At 36.3% G+C, this 15,366-nt stretch overlaps 1 protein-coding gene across 4 annotated transcripts in view; it reads left to right on the top strand.

The window, feature by feature from the left end:
* Positions 1 to 9,440: 9,440 nt before the first annotated feature.
* LOC115222267 (allograft inflammatory factor 1) overlaps positions 9,441 to 15,366 on the top strand; it is a 137,101-nt gene continuing 131,175 nt past the window's right edge. For 2 of the 4 annotated variants that reach the window (XM_036511113.1, XM_036511115.1), the window contains exon 1: positions 9,441 to 10,802. In XM_036511113.1, the coding sequence (XP_036367006.1) occupies positions 10,775 to 10,802 (28 nt within the window). In that variant the 5' untranslated portion in view covers positions 9,441 to 10,774. The remainder of the gene's footprint in view (positions 10,803 to 15,366) is intronic. The other 2 variants (XM_036511114.1, XM_029792431.2) reach the window with 2 other exon arrangements.

Below are 15,366 nucleotides of genomic sequence, written 5' to 3'. Positions count from 1 at the left end.
TCATTTCAAACCTTTCCGATTTCCCATATCAAAACAGCTAGAACTTGTGAAATAATTTGACATACAAGTTATTGTCACCCGAGAAGAGGATTTTTTATCCTCAAGAAAGAGTGTATTTGATAGAAATTATTCACTGCACTTGGATCTAGTTAGTTTGAGTCTCAAAATCAGTCCCTTTTTAAAATGACGTAAAATATCTGAAAATTTGAAAATTAAACATTCATTTCGTATTGAGGATGTAGTTTGTTTCATTCACAAAATCTGCATTTTTTTAAAAAGGAAGTAAAAAATCTGAAAATTGGTTATCTTGATGCAGTTTTCCACGCTTATTCCTATGAATCCATGAATTTCTGGAGAAAAAAATTGACACACCAATTTTTTTTTTTAATTCGTGGTTTTAAAATATGGACAGTCCAAATCTACCATTCGTTTCTCTTTATAATTTCCAAATAACTTCTTAAATACTTCAAAATCAAAATCGCGTAAATATGTATGCCAGAAACAGTAGTTAGAAATTAAGAAAATAGATTTTTGAGAGATCTCTTATTATGACTGACTTTTATTCCATTATTCTAATATCTCCTGAAACTTATACACGTATAAATGCGTATAGAAACATACAAATATATACAAACACACACATACATTTTAACCGAGTTATATTTCTACACAATTGTGCCCCAAAGATTTGCTTCTTCATAACCTTCAGAAAATTAAATATTTCTTTTCTACAAATATGCTTCAGATCATGTATATTCCAATTAAATTGGAATTCATTGTGAAAACCGTTTGTCCCTAAAGGAGTTTTAGAAAATTCACACCATTAGGCTTTGTTGTGCATATGTCTCGATCGTGCAGGAACAAAAATGCGGCATGCTGGCGCGTTGTGAAGGACAAACAAGTTTCTTTATGTTTGCGTGACCGACCTAGGGTTTTAGAGATGAGTTGTGTCTACAAGGGCGCATGGAACAAGAAAAGCAAGCGAGAAAGGTATGTGTGGTGCATGAATGCGACAGAGATAGCATTTGTGTGCGTGTAGCAATGCGTGCGCAAGGCCAGGCTGTGACGAAAGGTGTGTGCGTGTGTATATGTCACAATATAGTTTCAAAGTGATGGAGAAAAAGAAAAGAAAAAAGTACATGCAAAATATGAATAAAATTGAGAAGGCATGCAAACAAAAAAATTCACTCCCAAAAGCCAGTTTGAGCCAAAATTCTGACCACCATTCTTTATATATTTGCACACAAATACACACACACATTCAACTTTTCGCTTTTATTCATGACTTTTTCCCCTTGATAGCCTGTCACTATTCATCTGTTATTAGTTTTTGTTTTGGGGGTTTCACTTTAGCGACACGTTACACATAGTACCAGGAAAATGTTTGGTGTTGTCAAATTGGAAAAAAGTGATTTAAAATTTTTGAAAATTTGAAACAAAAAGGTATGGTTTTTTTTAAAACTGACTATTGCAGAGATGTGAAAATATGGCTACTACTTGTTAATTTCAAATTAAACTTACCAAAGACGAGGGTTTTCTAGCACCCCCCCCCCTAGTCTCTTAATGCCGCCTAGTGCCCCTTTGCTCCAAATGCCCCGTTGAGAACCTTTGATCTTCAGCCAACATTGCTTCAGCCAAGTTTATTGTTGTATATGGTTTCGACCTATAATACTTTGAACAGATTTACTTTTTTTGATAAGAATGCAAAAAAGAAAGAAAATTGGAAGTTAAAGGAGGTTCATTGTTTGAGCTGGCAAAAACGTCAGCACGCCGGGAGTAATGCTTAGCGGTATTTCGTCTGCCGTTACGTTCTGAGTTCAAATTCCGCCGAGGTCGACTTTGCCTTTTATCCTTTCGGGGTCGATAAATTAAGTACCAGTTGCGTACCGGGGTCGATCTAATCGACTGGCCCTCTCCCCCAAAATTTCGAACCTTGTGCCTAAAGAAGAAAAGAATAACGAGTACTAAGAAAGGCGGCAAACTGGCAGAAACTTTAGCATGAGTACTGAGAAAGTTTGAGGTATGTGTTAAAATGATTAAAACTTGAAATGTAAAAATTTACCCAAATGTATTAAATGCTGAAGCCCCTGTTGTAATTTATGCTAATTTCTAGGCTAAATTTTTTACAGCTGTAGCGTGGCAATTTCAGCCTTTTTTGGGATATGACCATAGCGATTGTTAATATCTTGACTGTGTGAAGGGCAAGGCAGAAATGATATCGTTTGAGGTTACAACCATTTTTGGTCAACTTGTTCTTGTTCTAAACACTAACTTGATTGGCTGACACGTGACGCGAATTGTCTCGACTTATTTCGCGCCACTGTTTGACATGTGACACGAGGGTCCCTACGAAGTCCGCGCCACTGATGGACACGTGACGCGAATTGTCTCGACTTATTTCGCGCCATAATTGCGAGTCAGCCAATCAAGACTTTCAGTTAAAATTCCATTTTCTGGAGTTCGGTGAGCCAACCGAACAGTATATAAAGCAGGGTTTCATAGACACTTAGGTCTTGGGTTCCAGTTCTTTTAAGAACTAACTTAGGCCTCTGCTGCTCAACTTAGAGATATGCGATTGTCTCTGCTACTACCTGTTGCTACGCTAATCTATACAAACATTGAAAGCCTCTCGAGTAGATTCCAGCATCTTGCCCTATGAACAGTAAACTAAATGCCATTCTTAATTCTATGTTCAGTACCTTTGGGTATGCTTCACGCCACCCGAACACACAGACACAAAACATGCTAACGCTTACGAACTCTTAGAATCCACATGATTGTAAAATATGTAAAATAAATAATATTTATCTACCAACAGAAGACTTGTGTCAATTCACTTATGTTCTATTATCGTTTGTATGTATTTTATGGCTTTGAATAATTCGTTAAGAGTAGAACCGCGTGCAATCGTATTTCCTACACGATACGACCAAGCGTGATCCTATTTCTTACACAGCATTTACCGGTTTTTCTGCAATATTTTTCTGGCATTTTTATTCTAGTTGACACTTGTACAATAACAACAGTAGCAACATCAACAACACTTACATATGAGGTGGTATCAAAAAGTTCCCGGCTAGATATCTTTAATAAAGAATAACTTATTTACCTAAGTTTTAACATCCTCTCCTTCGAAATAGTTACTTGCGCAACAATACACCGGTCCCAGCTTTCCTGTCACTTTTGGTATCCGGTCTGGAAGCCGTTTTCCGCATGCGAATCGAGGACCTTCTGCAATTCACTCTGGATCTTGAGAACGGTGTTAAAACGGCGACCTTTGAGCTCTATTTTCATCTTCGGGATGGAAGCCCGTAAGTATTAAATCTGGCGAATAGAGTGGGTGAGGAAGCGATACCATGTTGTTCTTGGCAAGAAACTTATGATTGAGGAGAACTCGGTGACGGTGCATTGTTATCGTGAAGAATCCAATTCTTCGCGCTCTACAGATCCAGTCACTTTCGCCGTATGTCCTCCCCCAAACTCTTCAAAACGTCACAGTAGAACTCTCAATTGACGGTCTGGGCCTGGGGGCCAAATTCTCGATGCACAATACCGTGGATGTTGAAAAAACAAACTGATGATCATGCTCTTGATTGTGCCTCCTTCGGTCGTGGAGATGAAAACTGCTGCTTCGTCTCAGGGCCGTACCCGTAGACCCAACTCTCGTCACCGGTGATGATCCTCGACATGAAGGATGGATCATCAGCGGCACGTTCACGGAGATCTTGACAGACTTCGACGCGATGTTCTTTCTGATTAGTAGTTAGCAAGCGGGGAGGGGGTAAATTTGGTAGAGACACGCTACATGTTCAATTGAAACGTTAGGATTGCCTGCACGGACCCATATGACAGAGCAACAACATCAGCAATGTCGTGGATTGCCCTCTTGACGATCCTCATGCACAAGCTGATGAATTTCTCCACATTTCCGGGGATGACTCTCATGATAGGTCTTCTAGATCTGTAGTGACTTCATCTGGGCATAGAGTAGATTCGAACCTGAATCGGCAAATTTCCTCTAACATTTCAATAGCATTTTTCTCACAGAAAAACGATAGTTGATAGGAGTTACATTCAACACATGGCTTTGCCAAGCCAATTTATGTCTCTTCCTCTTAAACTTTTAACCACTTCTATGCCATTAAAAGTTGAAATAGGTAAGGAGCGACCCACATTAATTTATCCATTGTTTAAACGATATATTTCTTTTTCTGGCTGGTCTGTATTCTTATAAATACAAGTTGGTGACCAGAGACGACCACAGACAGCCACTGGAGGCTGACGGTCAAACAATCAACCGCTATGATACAACTTACCTCTGCTCTCTCTCACTTTCACTAGCCCATCTTTTTCTTCTAACAAACATCACTCTGTCTTCCTTTTTCCTACTACTACACTGACAAGAACATGTACACACTTATAAAGGAAAAACTAACTCTCAATAATATTATACACGCCCGCCATCGTTTGTGACTATACATAAAGTAATGGCAAATAAAACTTAGAGTCAACATTCGATCACTGTTCTTTCTCTTCTTCAACATCACACCCGTTACATTTTGGTAACAACTACGTTGCACTTGGCTTCTCGACAAAGATTCGTTAATCGTAAAAAGATACATCCGACTCAAACATTTATCGTTACAAATCGCTCATCGTCTTCTAAGGACGTTCTTTTGTTTTTGAAGCACTTGTGCCATTCGAAACATTGCGTACGACCCTTTGTCTTGTCGCCGTAAGCTTGCTGAAGTATGCTCCCAAGTTTAACACAAAATTTCACGTTGGTTCTTTGTTCCTGTCCATGACAAAATCGCAGACTACAGTATACACCTGATCACAAAAATACAAATTTCACAACATGCGAAGTAAACACAGCGATGTCACTCGGCACACTGCCGCATGAAGATTACTGCTAGCTGTTACTGTGCATGCAACCGTGTGCTACCATCTGTTGACACGCTACTGAACTAATGCGGGAACATTTTGATACCACCTCGTACACGCGTTCTGCTATAGGAAAAAGAAGGGAAATGAAAGTAGTGTCAATGATATTGGTAATTTTGTGGGTGTAATTCAAATCTAGTCAAAAATGTCTAGCAGCAGTGTGTCACGAAAGGTCTCCTTGCCTGAGGAAATTATTCAAGAACGACCAAGAAAAATGGCATTCTCTTGCATTTTCGAAACTGAAGGACTATCCGTGTGTCTTCAAAAGAGTAACTTGATGAAATCCTATGTAGGGTAACGTCGCCTCCAACACTGATATTCGGTTTTCCAGATGGAAGGCAAGCGCAAGATAGTCCGACGTAGATTTTCCCATAGACTCAGATCGCAATGAATATGTCAACACAGTACTGCATTAACAGTAACATCGACCTCCAAGTTCGTTGTCCCTGTTGTAATGCAATATGGGCAGGTCCTGAAAACCATGGAGCCATTCCAGAACTGTGCTCTATCGTGGCTGCAGAAGCAAAAAGTAATTAACACTGGCGAGGCTGGGCTGAAATCCCAACTGTGGTTATAGGAAACCCACCTTGAAGGCTTTTTGCCAGATACACACATGAATACACAAACACACTATTTATACACATACATACAGACGTGTGTAGATGTGTATGTATAATTGTATGTGGATGTATTTAATTACAGATCTATAGCCTGCTCATTATAATATATTCATTGATGTATTCGTGTGTGTGTGTTTATGCATTTCCTAATTTAGATGCAGGTTTATACGGGGATGACGGCCTTATAGTCACCTATAAAGTGAACAAGTACGAATTCGATGGTTTTAGAAATAATCTTATTAAATTTTTTAAAGATTGGGTTTAAAAATTACAGTTGACACGAATCTTAGTAGTCTCAACTTAGATTTGAGAGCTAACACTTAAAACCATATCGCAAGCCTAATGAAAGGCCATTCTATATCAACCGGCCTGTATTCTTTAAAATATGATTAGCTATATTGGTAAGTGTATTCTTTCGTTGTCATTGAATGAGGCAGTCTTTACCGATACCTCCCCGTATTATAATGATGCGCTAGGCATTGGTGGAGTCTCAGAAGGTCTCGTAAAACTAGACGTACAAAGGTTTTGAGGTATATTCCAGCATTTAGCATAAGCGTTAGAACTAATGTAGGGAGAGAATTTTGAAACTTAGTATCTGGACATTTCCCAAGTGACTGTAAATATCACAGAATCAACAAAAGAACGCTAAAGATTAGCTATCCTTGTTGCAAGAACTTCGCCTCTTTTGTCAAGCAGTATAAAATTATCATTCTCGTTAAAACTAACAAATTGGTAGATCAATGGTTCTCAACCACGGTGCATTGGCGATCCACATAAGATTTTGCTATTAACATTTATGTGCAATAAATTAGTTATACTTCTACAATACAAATATATGCACAATTCTCTTATACACTTCCTAATAGTATTTAATTATAAAGATATAATAGGACTTTTTAAAACATCTAATGTCTATGGGAGTCCAATAGAGTAAAATAAGAATCAGAGGGTCCTTAGGCAGGGCCGGCTTAAGGTACCGGCAACTCGGACAGTCGCCCGAGGCGCCATGTGCTAGGAGGCGCTAAAGAAGGCGTGACAAAGACAAGGAAATTTCCACGACCGTCAGCTTGTACACGCCAAAGTTCAGCTTGCCCGGGGCGCCAGCAACTCTAGGGCCAGCCCTATCCATAGGCAAAAAATGGTTGAGAACCACAGTGACAGATCATCACAGTCACCTTAAATTTTAAGACCACCTCTCCCCACATCAGACCTCGAAACCAGTCTTGCTCTATCTTGCAAAGTTTATCTAGGAATACCAGCATACAAACACGCAGGCGTGCATGCACGTGCGAGTTCAATACACACACAAACACTGTATATACTCGAGTACTAGTCGATCTCGTGTAAAAGTCGACCCCCAATTTTTGGCCAAAAAATTGGGAATTTTCCATAGACCCCGTATAAAAGTCGACTGTAGTATTTCACGAACAACAGAACAACATTTGTGGGCCAAGGTACCGTATTATCCTGTACGTAGAAATAATACTGTTACAAAATCGTGTGGCTACTTTATTGTAACCTGCTCTATAGGTGGAATGCTAGGTGCTTATAGTAAAACAACATTTAATAGCGTGTACTACACATCGGTTGATGGGTGCTACATTACCATTACTAAAATGTATGCACGGGATATGCTGCAAGCCTGCATACATCTTGAAGCCCAATAAACATGCGTAATACACTCGTTGTTTACATGGTGAGAAACGTGTTTCACAGACAGCACTGTCGTTTCGTACAAAGGCATGACTTTGATAAGCTTAAAAACATTCAATTAATCGCTAGATGAGTGGTTCCCATGCGACCTTTATATTTTCCTCATCTCCAAATACAATAAACACATGCGTCAGACGCTCATCTGTTTACATGGTGAGAAACGTGTTTCACAGACAGCACTATCGGCGAACGACAGCAAACACCATTGCACGAAGTCGTACAGAGGCATGACTGCGGTAAACCTAAAAACTTTTAGTTAATCGCCAGATCAGTGGTTCCCAAACTTTTCAGCTGCGGAATCCTTCGACATTATTTTTAAAATCGTGGAACCCATGATAACTTTCAGGGAACCCTGGAGTTTTGCAGAACACATTTTGGGAATCCCTGCTCCAGATTAACAACTCTACACCACATTATGGACATTTAGTATTAACTGCACATGAAAGCTACGCGGTCTTGTTTATGGGTTTTGTTATTTATTAGGACGTGTGTTTTGATGCATAGAATTGGTAATATTACTGTCATTCATTGTTTTTCTTCACTTGGAGATCAGTTGGGTTTCTGCTGCTGATACGGTTCTTCGGATTCTAGCTTAAATTTAAGCCCCTGAAAAGTAGTATTCATGTAATAGTCGATCCCATAAATTTGACCTTAAAAAATGGTCCAAAAAATTCGACTTTACACGAGTATATACGGTACTTACGCGCATGTAAGCATGCATTCTAAGTACTAACAGTTAAGATGTTGCCAGGAGAGTGAGGGGGCCCACCCGCAACTACAAGGGGGCCCACCCACAACTACAATGCTATCATTTATTTATTTATATTTTTTGTTAAAAGTATTCTTTTCAACTGTCTTCAAACACAGCCAAGTTGAAATAATGCATTCTTCCAGAAGTGAATAAAAAATTCTCAAACTTGAGGGGATGGGCCCCTATATATGGATTCTAATGGCGCACTTGCCATCGGGCAAGCTGGCAACTTAGTCCGCCACTGGTAATAAGCCTAACCAGGAGTGATTCAAGTCTCTTTGAATGGACCTAGCGCTTAGTGGATTTTTTCGCCCGAGTCTCTCAGAGTTAGAGGAAAAGCAAAGCCTGTATGTTTGTGGAAGAAAATTGGGTGCAGAATATACAAAAAAACAAACAAACTAAGTCAACTATACTAGTATATTTGTAGGTGTGATGGATGGCTGTCAACACCTTGTTAGTTCATCCGTCCTTGTAGATAGATATTAATTTTTGCTCGGTCAGGATGTCAATCCACTGTCCACACACACACAGTGAGACCGTTGAGTGCGGTTTAGTCGCCAACGGCCCGACTACGGGGAACATGCGGCACTGATTCACATGATTACTAATAGCAGATAATTCTGGATCTGATCTGATGTAGACAGACATTGAGGAAAAACAAGAATCTTAAATGACTTTCGGTAATCTCTGTTAAACTTACACTAAGGTCTGGCTCGAATCCAACATTGACTGTCTTGTAGAGATCTAATCCTATTGATCAATCAACAGATCGATCTAATGTTAGAGCGATAGACATGCATTCCCATACACGCACAGGCGCATTCATCAGTACACGCGCATTTCGTCCCATTTATGTGCGTGTGCGCAGTATGTGAGTATACAATTGTCTGTACGCTCACACACACTCAAGTATGTTTGTATGCGTGCCCGCTTGTGTGTGTGTGTATATATATATATATATGAATGTTTATGTATGTATAAAGATATAAGTGTGTATATTAGAAGACTTACACATACACAAAATATGTGTCACCAGAAATATTAAACGCTCTAAAAATCTGAGTAGCGACGGATTGAATCATCAATTTCATAAGTGAACTCTATTACAGATTCGTAAATAAACTCAATTACGAATAAACTCTGTTATATGTGTATTGTGTACTCTTTGTCCCTTCTAAGCTTGAAACTACACACTGTGTGTGTGTGTGTGTGTGTGTGTGTGTGTGTGTGTGTGTGTGAATGTCTGTGTGTGCATGAATCTATGCATGCAAATATATATATATATATATATATATATATATATAGAGAGAGAGAGAGATAGATATACACATACAAAGAGAACGATTATATATATATATATATATATATACATTCAGAGAGAGAGAGAGAGAGAGAGAGAGGATGGAAATGTCGAGTGAAGAGAGCTAGAATATGGTGTTGCAGAGATTTAAAATATGAATCTGCCAACCAAAACTTGCTTACTAGATATAAACAATTAAGAATAGCAATTAAGATGTATTATTTAAAGACAAGACGAATAAAACTAAATGGCAATAGCTTGATTATATAATTTAAACATATTTGTCTTGAGGAATGTTGCAGCTGTATCGGTTTAGAGTGGCAATAATGCGACGATAAGAATGTATCAGGATAAACATCCATACCCACAACAGAAGCAACAATCGGAATATAGGTGCTGTTTTAGTAGTGACTCTAGTGAGATATCGTCGTTCACGGTTCCAAATGACAGCTACAATTGCACTATAACAAACAGTAAGAAAACACACACTCGCAGATTAAGAACTTTCTGTTGGTACTTTCATAAACATGCATCGCCAATTTAATGCATATACGTCAACCACTTGCTCAGCATTCAACCCACCTTCGGCCTTTATGCCCTGCCGTTTGCATAACATAACCAAGTTCATATCATCATCGAAGTAGCTGCAGTTTCTCCCCCTTCTCCCTCTCTTACTCGATTTCATTGTAATAATACCCATTCAATGTCTCTTTTCTCTAATTCTTTTACTCTGTAGCCTTCTGTTCACCACCTTTTCCTTTTACTCTTTCATAATTGTTAGTTTCTCCCTCCCTCCTCTCCACGTTCGACGTCTTTATTCTCTCTCTCTCTCTCTCTCTTTCCGCTCTCTATCTCTCTCCTCTCCCTCACTCTCTTCTCTAAATGTATCTATTTATCATTCTACTGTTGTTGTGATCCCCCTCTCTTGCCTTTCCATTGAGTGAGAAAACAGCATACATTCACATGATCTTGGAAAAAAACAACAAGAGAAAAAAAACGAAAACAAAAGTAAAAAACAAACAAACGAGTAACACTTGCAGGCAATTCAAAATCAACACGAGTGCTTTACCACTAAATTGAAACCATCAATTATTTTTCTTTTAGCTTTATGGATATATACACATTTGTATAAATATTTCAGCAAAAACAGGAGGTCTATTAAGAACAGACACAAAAACACTACAAAAATATCAAGTGTTATTTATGAAAATTGTAAAAGGAAAAAGGGAAAATTTGTTATAACGACAACAATAACATCAATAGAGAAGGCAGAAAAGAAAGTAATATTTTCATTATTGATAAGCAGCCACATCACTAAAGAAAAAAAAAGAAAGAAAAAAGGAAGAAAAAGGCTCCAACTGTTTGTCTTGTGATTCCAAATTACACTGGGAACAGTAGCAGACAGAATTTGGAACGAGTGATTGACTTTTCTGAAAATATTTAAAGATGCCAAGTTTGAAATATGATCCACAAGGTGAGTGAAAGAAAGATTTTGTCACCAATACATAATTAGGTAGATAGATACTTAAATAAATACATACATACATACATACATACATACATACATACATACATACATACATACATACGTACGTACATACATACATACATACATACATACATACATACATACATACATACATACATACATACATACATACATACATACATACATACGTACGTACGTACGTACGTACGTATGTACGTACGTACGCATGTATATATGTGCATATGTGTGTGCGCATGCATGTATATACATATGTATATATGTATACACTAATATGTGTATATATATATATATATATATATGCGTGTGTGCGTGTAGGTGTGTGTATGTGTGTGTGAGAAACAGAGACAGACATAGAGACTTATCTGTGATTGAAATAGTATTGTATATATGCAAATTCATTAGATAGATAGATTGATAGATAGCTATATCTATCTATCTATCTATCTATCTATCTATCTATAATGTGTATATATATATATATAATATATATATATATATATATGTGTGTGTGTGTGTGTGCCTATACATCTGTTTGGATGTACACATAATATGTGTATAGATATATGCATGTATACATTTTATAAACGTACCTAAATATATGTATGTGTGTATGTGTATTATGTGTGTGTGTGTGTATGTATGTACACAAATAATGTGCAGGTGTGTGTGTGTGCATATACATATATGTGTGTATATACACACCTAAAAATATGTATGCATACATACATACATACATACATACATACATACATATAAATAATTACATTGATAGATTAAATAACCAGGAATTGGAATTTAATTTTCCTTTATTTCTAAACATAATATAATAAATATAATTTTGTTCCTTATTTCAATTAGTTATATATACATTCATTTACATATACGATATGATAGCAGAAGGGAATATATTTCCTATTAATAGGAAACTGTATTCTTTGTAAATTTATTTGGCAGTTTTTAATTATGTAACAAATATATCAAATATCATAAAAAATATTTCACTATATTTAACAAAAGGGAGAACTGTAAGTGAAGTGCCTTGTGCAATTTAATGCCATCTTTTCATATTCTAAATTTAAATCAGGTTGAAGTCATCTGGAGTTTAATTACAGAATATAACCAGTAATATTCTGTAATTTAACTCAGTGTGGACCTCCCCACCTTCTTCAGCATTAATGGCAGTGTGTGTGCGTTAAAAATCAATACATTTAGCAAGGATAAATTTTAGAGTAAACTGTGAATTATAAATTGTTTTGATGTTTATTAACTGGAAGCTTATGAAAACCCAGATAAATAAAGTAAATTAATTGCCTTAGTATCGTTACAACTGATTAGCTTGGTTACATACAAGTTTAATTGATATGGTAAAATGAATTAATAAATCAGATTAAATCAAATCAACAAAAAGGAAACTATTTATATATATGTGTGTGTGTGTGTCTCTGTGTGTGTGCAGTGGTGGCTGTGTGGTAAGAAGCAAATATCTTCTACTATAGTCTCAGGCCAACCAAAGCCTTGTGAGTAGATTTGGTAGACAGAAACTGAAAGAAGCTTGTGTGTGTGTATACCTACATGCATTTGTGTGTGTGTGTGTATATATATATTATATATATATATATATATATGTAAATGTATGTATATATATGCGTGTGTGTAAATATATATATATATATATATATATATAATATATATATATATATATATATATGTATGTATGTATATACATATAACTATATATGTATATAGTACAAGGCTATAGATTTTAGAGGAGAGGCATTATTGTTTTTACCTACCCCCAATACCTGACTAGTACATATTTTAATGACCTCAGAAAGATGAAAGACAACCCTAATTGAATTTGCACTCAGAACATAAAGGGACATAACTAAATACTACAAAATACTCAATCCTGTCATACATATATCTAGACATGCAATTATATGCACAAAAATACATACATAAAATAAAACATACAAATCTGCACATGCACTGATTACAAATACTGCACATATACACACAAATACCCTGTTGATGTGGAAATTCCAGTAAAGGAGCCCTGGTTCTAGGTTAGAAACCAGTTCTTTCTCTATTGGCAAGAAATCTTGAAATAAAACTGAATTATAGCTTACATTTCACCATTTTCGTTTCTTTAACATCTACTTTGCTATGCTTGCAAAGTTTCTTGAGGTGGATTTTACATGGCTGAATGCCTTCCTGATGCCACCTGCAGCTGTTCCTAAGTCAGGTAATATTTCCCCATCACCAGACATGTTCTCACAAAATATTGGAAATGAATCACACTGCTTATATGAAAGTGACACTCATTTACAACTATTACGGTACATTAAGACAAAGAGATACAAACATACACACACACATACATACATGTGTACATACACATGTATACATATACAATGAGTTTCTTTCAGTTTCTGTCTACCAAATCCAGTCACAAAGCTTTGGTACCAAGCTGTGGGGGTTAAACCAAGAACCATGATGTTTGGAAGAAGAATTCATAGCCACACAGCCATGCCTGTGCCTATAAATATACTGTATATCATGCCATAAAAGATGCATAACCATATTAGATGCAGCCCAATTTTAATGGTGCTTATGTACAAAAAATTTTTCAGTGCATTAAAGCATGCAATATAGACCCAACTTTACATATAGCACCCAGGGTGATCTGTTTGTGATACATTTCTGGGAAAAAGTCTGTGGTATATGCCATCAAATACAGCTTATAAATCTATCTATCTACCTATCTGTATGTGTGTGTGTGTAATGTACTGTGCCATGATGGAAAATTCAACAAAAGAAGTACTTCATCTGGTGAGAGGTAAATAAATGTTATATATATATATATATATATATATAAGCACCTGTGCAGTGTCACATAAAAGTGTCCATGTGGTGCCATGTAAAAGCAGTAAGCACACATTGTAAAGTGGTTGGTGTTAGGAAGGGCATCCAGCTGTATAAACAATGCCAAATCAGCTGGAGTCTGGTGCAGTTCCCCAGCGTGCCAGCTCTGGTCAAGCCATCCAATCCATGGACAACAAATGATGGTGATGATAATGATGATATACATATATATATATATATAAACACACATTCATACACACATGCGCTCACACACACACATATATATATATATATATATACACACACATATACCATCATCATTATCATCATTGTTTAATGTCCATCTTCCAAGTATGCATGTATATACATATATATATATATATATGCATATATATATATATATATATATATAATATACATTCATACATACATACATACATACATATATATATATATATATATATATATATGCATATATATATATATATATGTGTGTGTGTGTACATATATGCACACACAAACACACATATATATACACAGAAACAGCTGACAACTGATGAAGGGTCATTCTTTATGTTACTTGTCTTGTTTTCCATTTGTTTCCCCTCGTTGTTTGCAAAAAACAGTTTGTCTTCATATTTCATATTGTTTTTTGTATTTCGGATTTCATGTAGTTTACATTTTGTGATGTCCTGTACCCATATATGCATAGATATATACATAATATATATATATATATATATATATATATATATATATATATATATATATGTCAGTATGTACATGTCTATATATATGCCTATAGATATATTTTATTTATATTATATATATATATTTATAATTAATCCCCAAAAATGAAGAAAACACACAAGAAAAAATAACAACACGAGGATGAGGTACATGCAAAATATTAAATGACATTCAGGGAAGGAAAGAAATGGTGTTTTTTATGTTTCAAGCAAAGCTCAGTGATTTTTTCTCCTCCATCTTCCTTTTCTCTTGGACTTTCCTCTGTCTCCTGTTTCTGAAGAAGAGCTTTGCTTGAAACATAAAACACACTTTCTTTCTTTCCCTGAGCATCTTTTAATACTAAGCATGTATCATATCCTCACTTTGATGTTTTTTTCTTGTTTTTTTTTCCCTATTTTGGTATTAACTATTTACCACATGCTCACACAGACTCCACCACCTGACTGGCTTTGGAGTATCTAATTCATGGAATTCTTTCTACCATCGGATTACATTACCATATTCATTTGGAGTACACTATTTCCGCACCTTGATTTTATATATATACTAGCAGAATTGCCCGGCGTTGCTCGGGGCTGAATTGCTTGAAAGTACTGTTAATGATTGCACTGAATTATGATGATTATTCAGGCAAATATTGATATAAGTTTACGGTGGGAGATAAGGACTTAACGATCAAACGTGTGCCATTGCATTGTTTTGGGGGAACCAAATTTCTGATGAGCATTATAGGGGCACCAACTTTAAGTTTGAGAAAGTGTGGTGGTAGTCCGGGTGCTCAAAGGAATTGAGTACCTTTATTGGATAGTTGATGACGTCCTCTGGGTCAGGAGTTGTATTGATAGACTGATATACATAGACTTCCCCAGGAATGAGTTTTAGCATTTCATCATTAATATGGTGAACAGTTTTA

The sequence above is a fragment of the Octopus sinensis genome, linkage group LG19, assembly GCF_006345805.1.
Source record: "Octopus sinensis linkage group LG19, ASM634580v1, whole genome shotgun sequence".
Classification (NCBI taxonomy): domain Eukaryota; kingdom Metazoa; phylum Mollusca; class Cephalopoda; order Octopoda; family Octopodidae; genus Octopus; species Octopus sinensis.
Note: the sequence above shows the minus strand (reverse complement) of the source record. Positions and strands in the feature narration are given on the sequence as shown.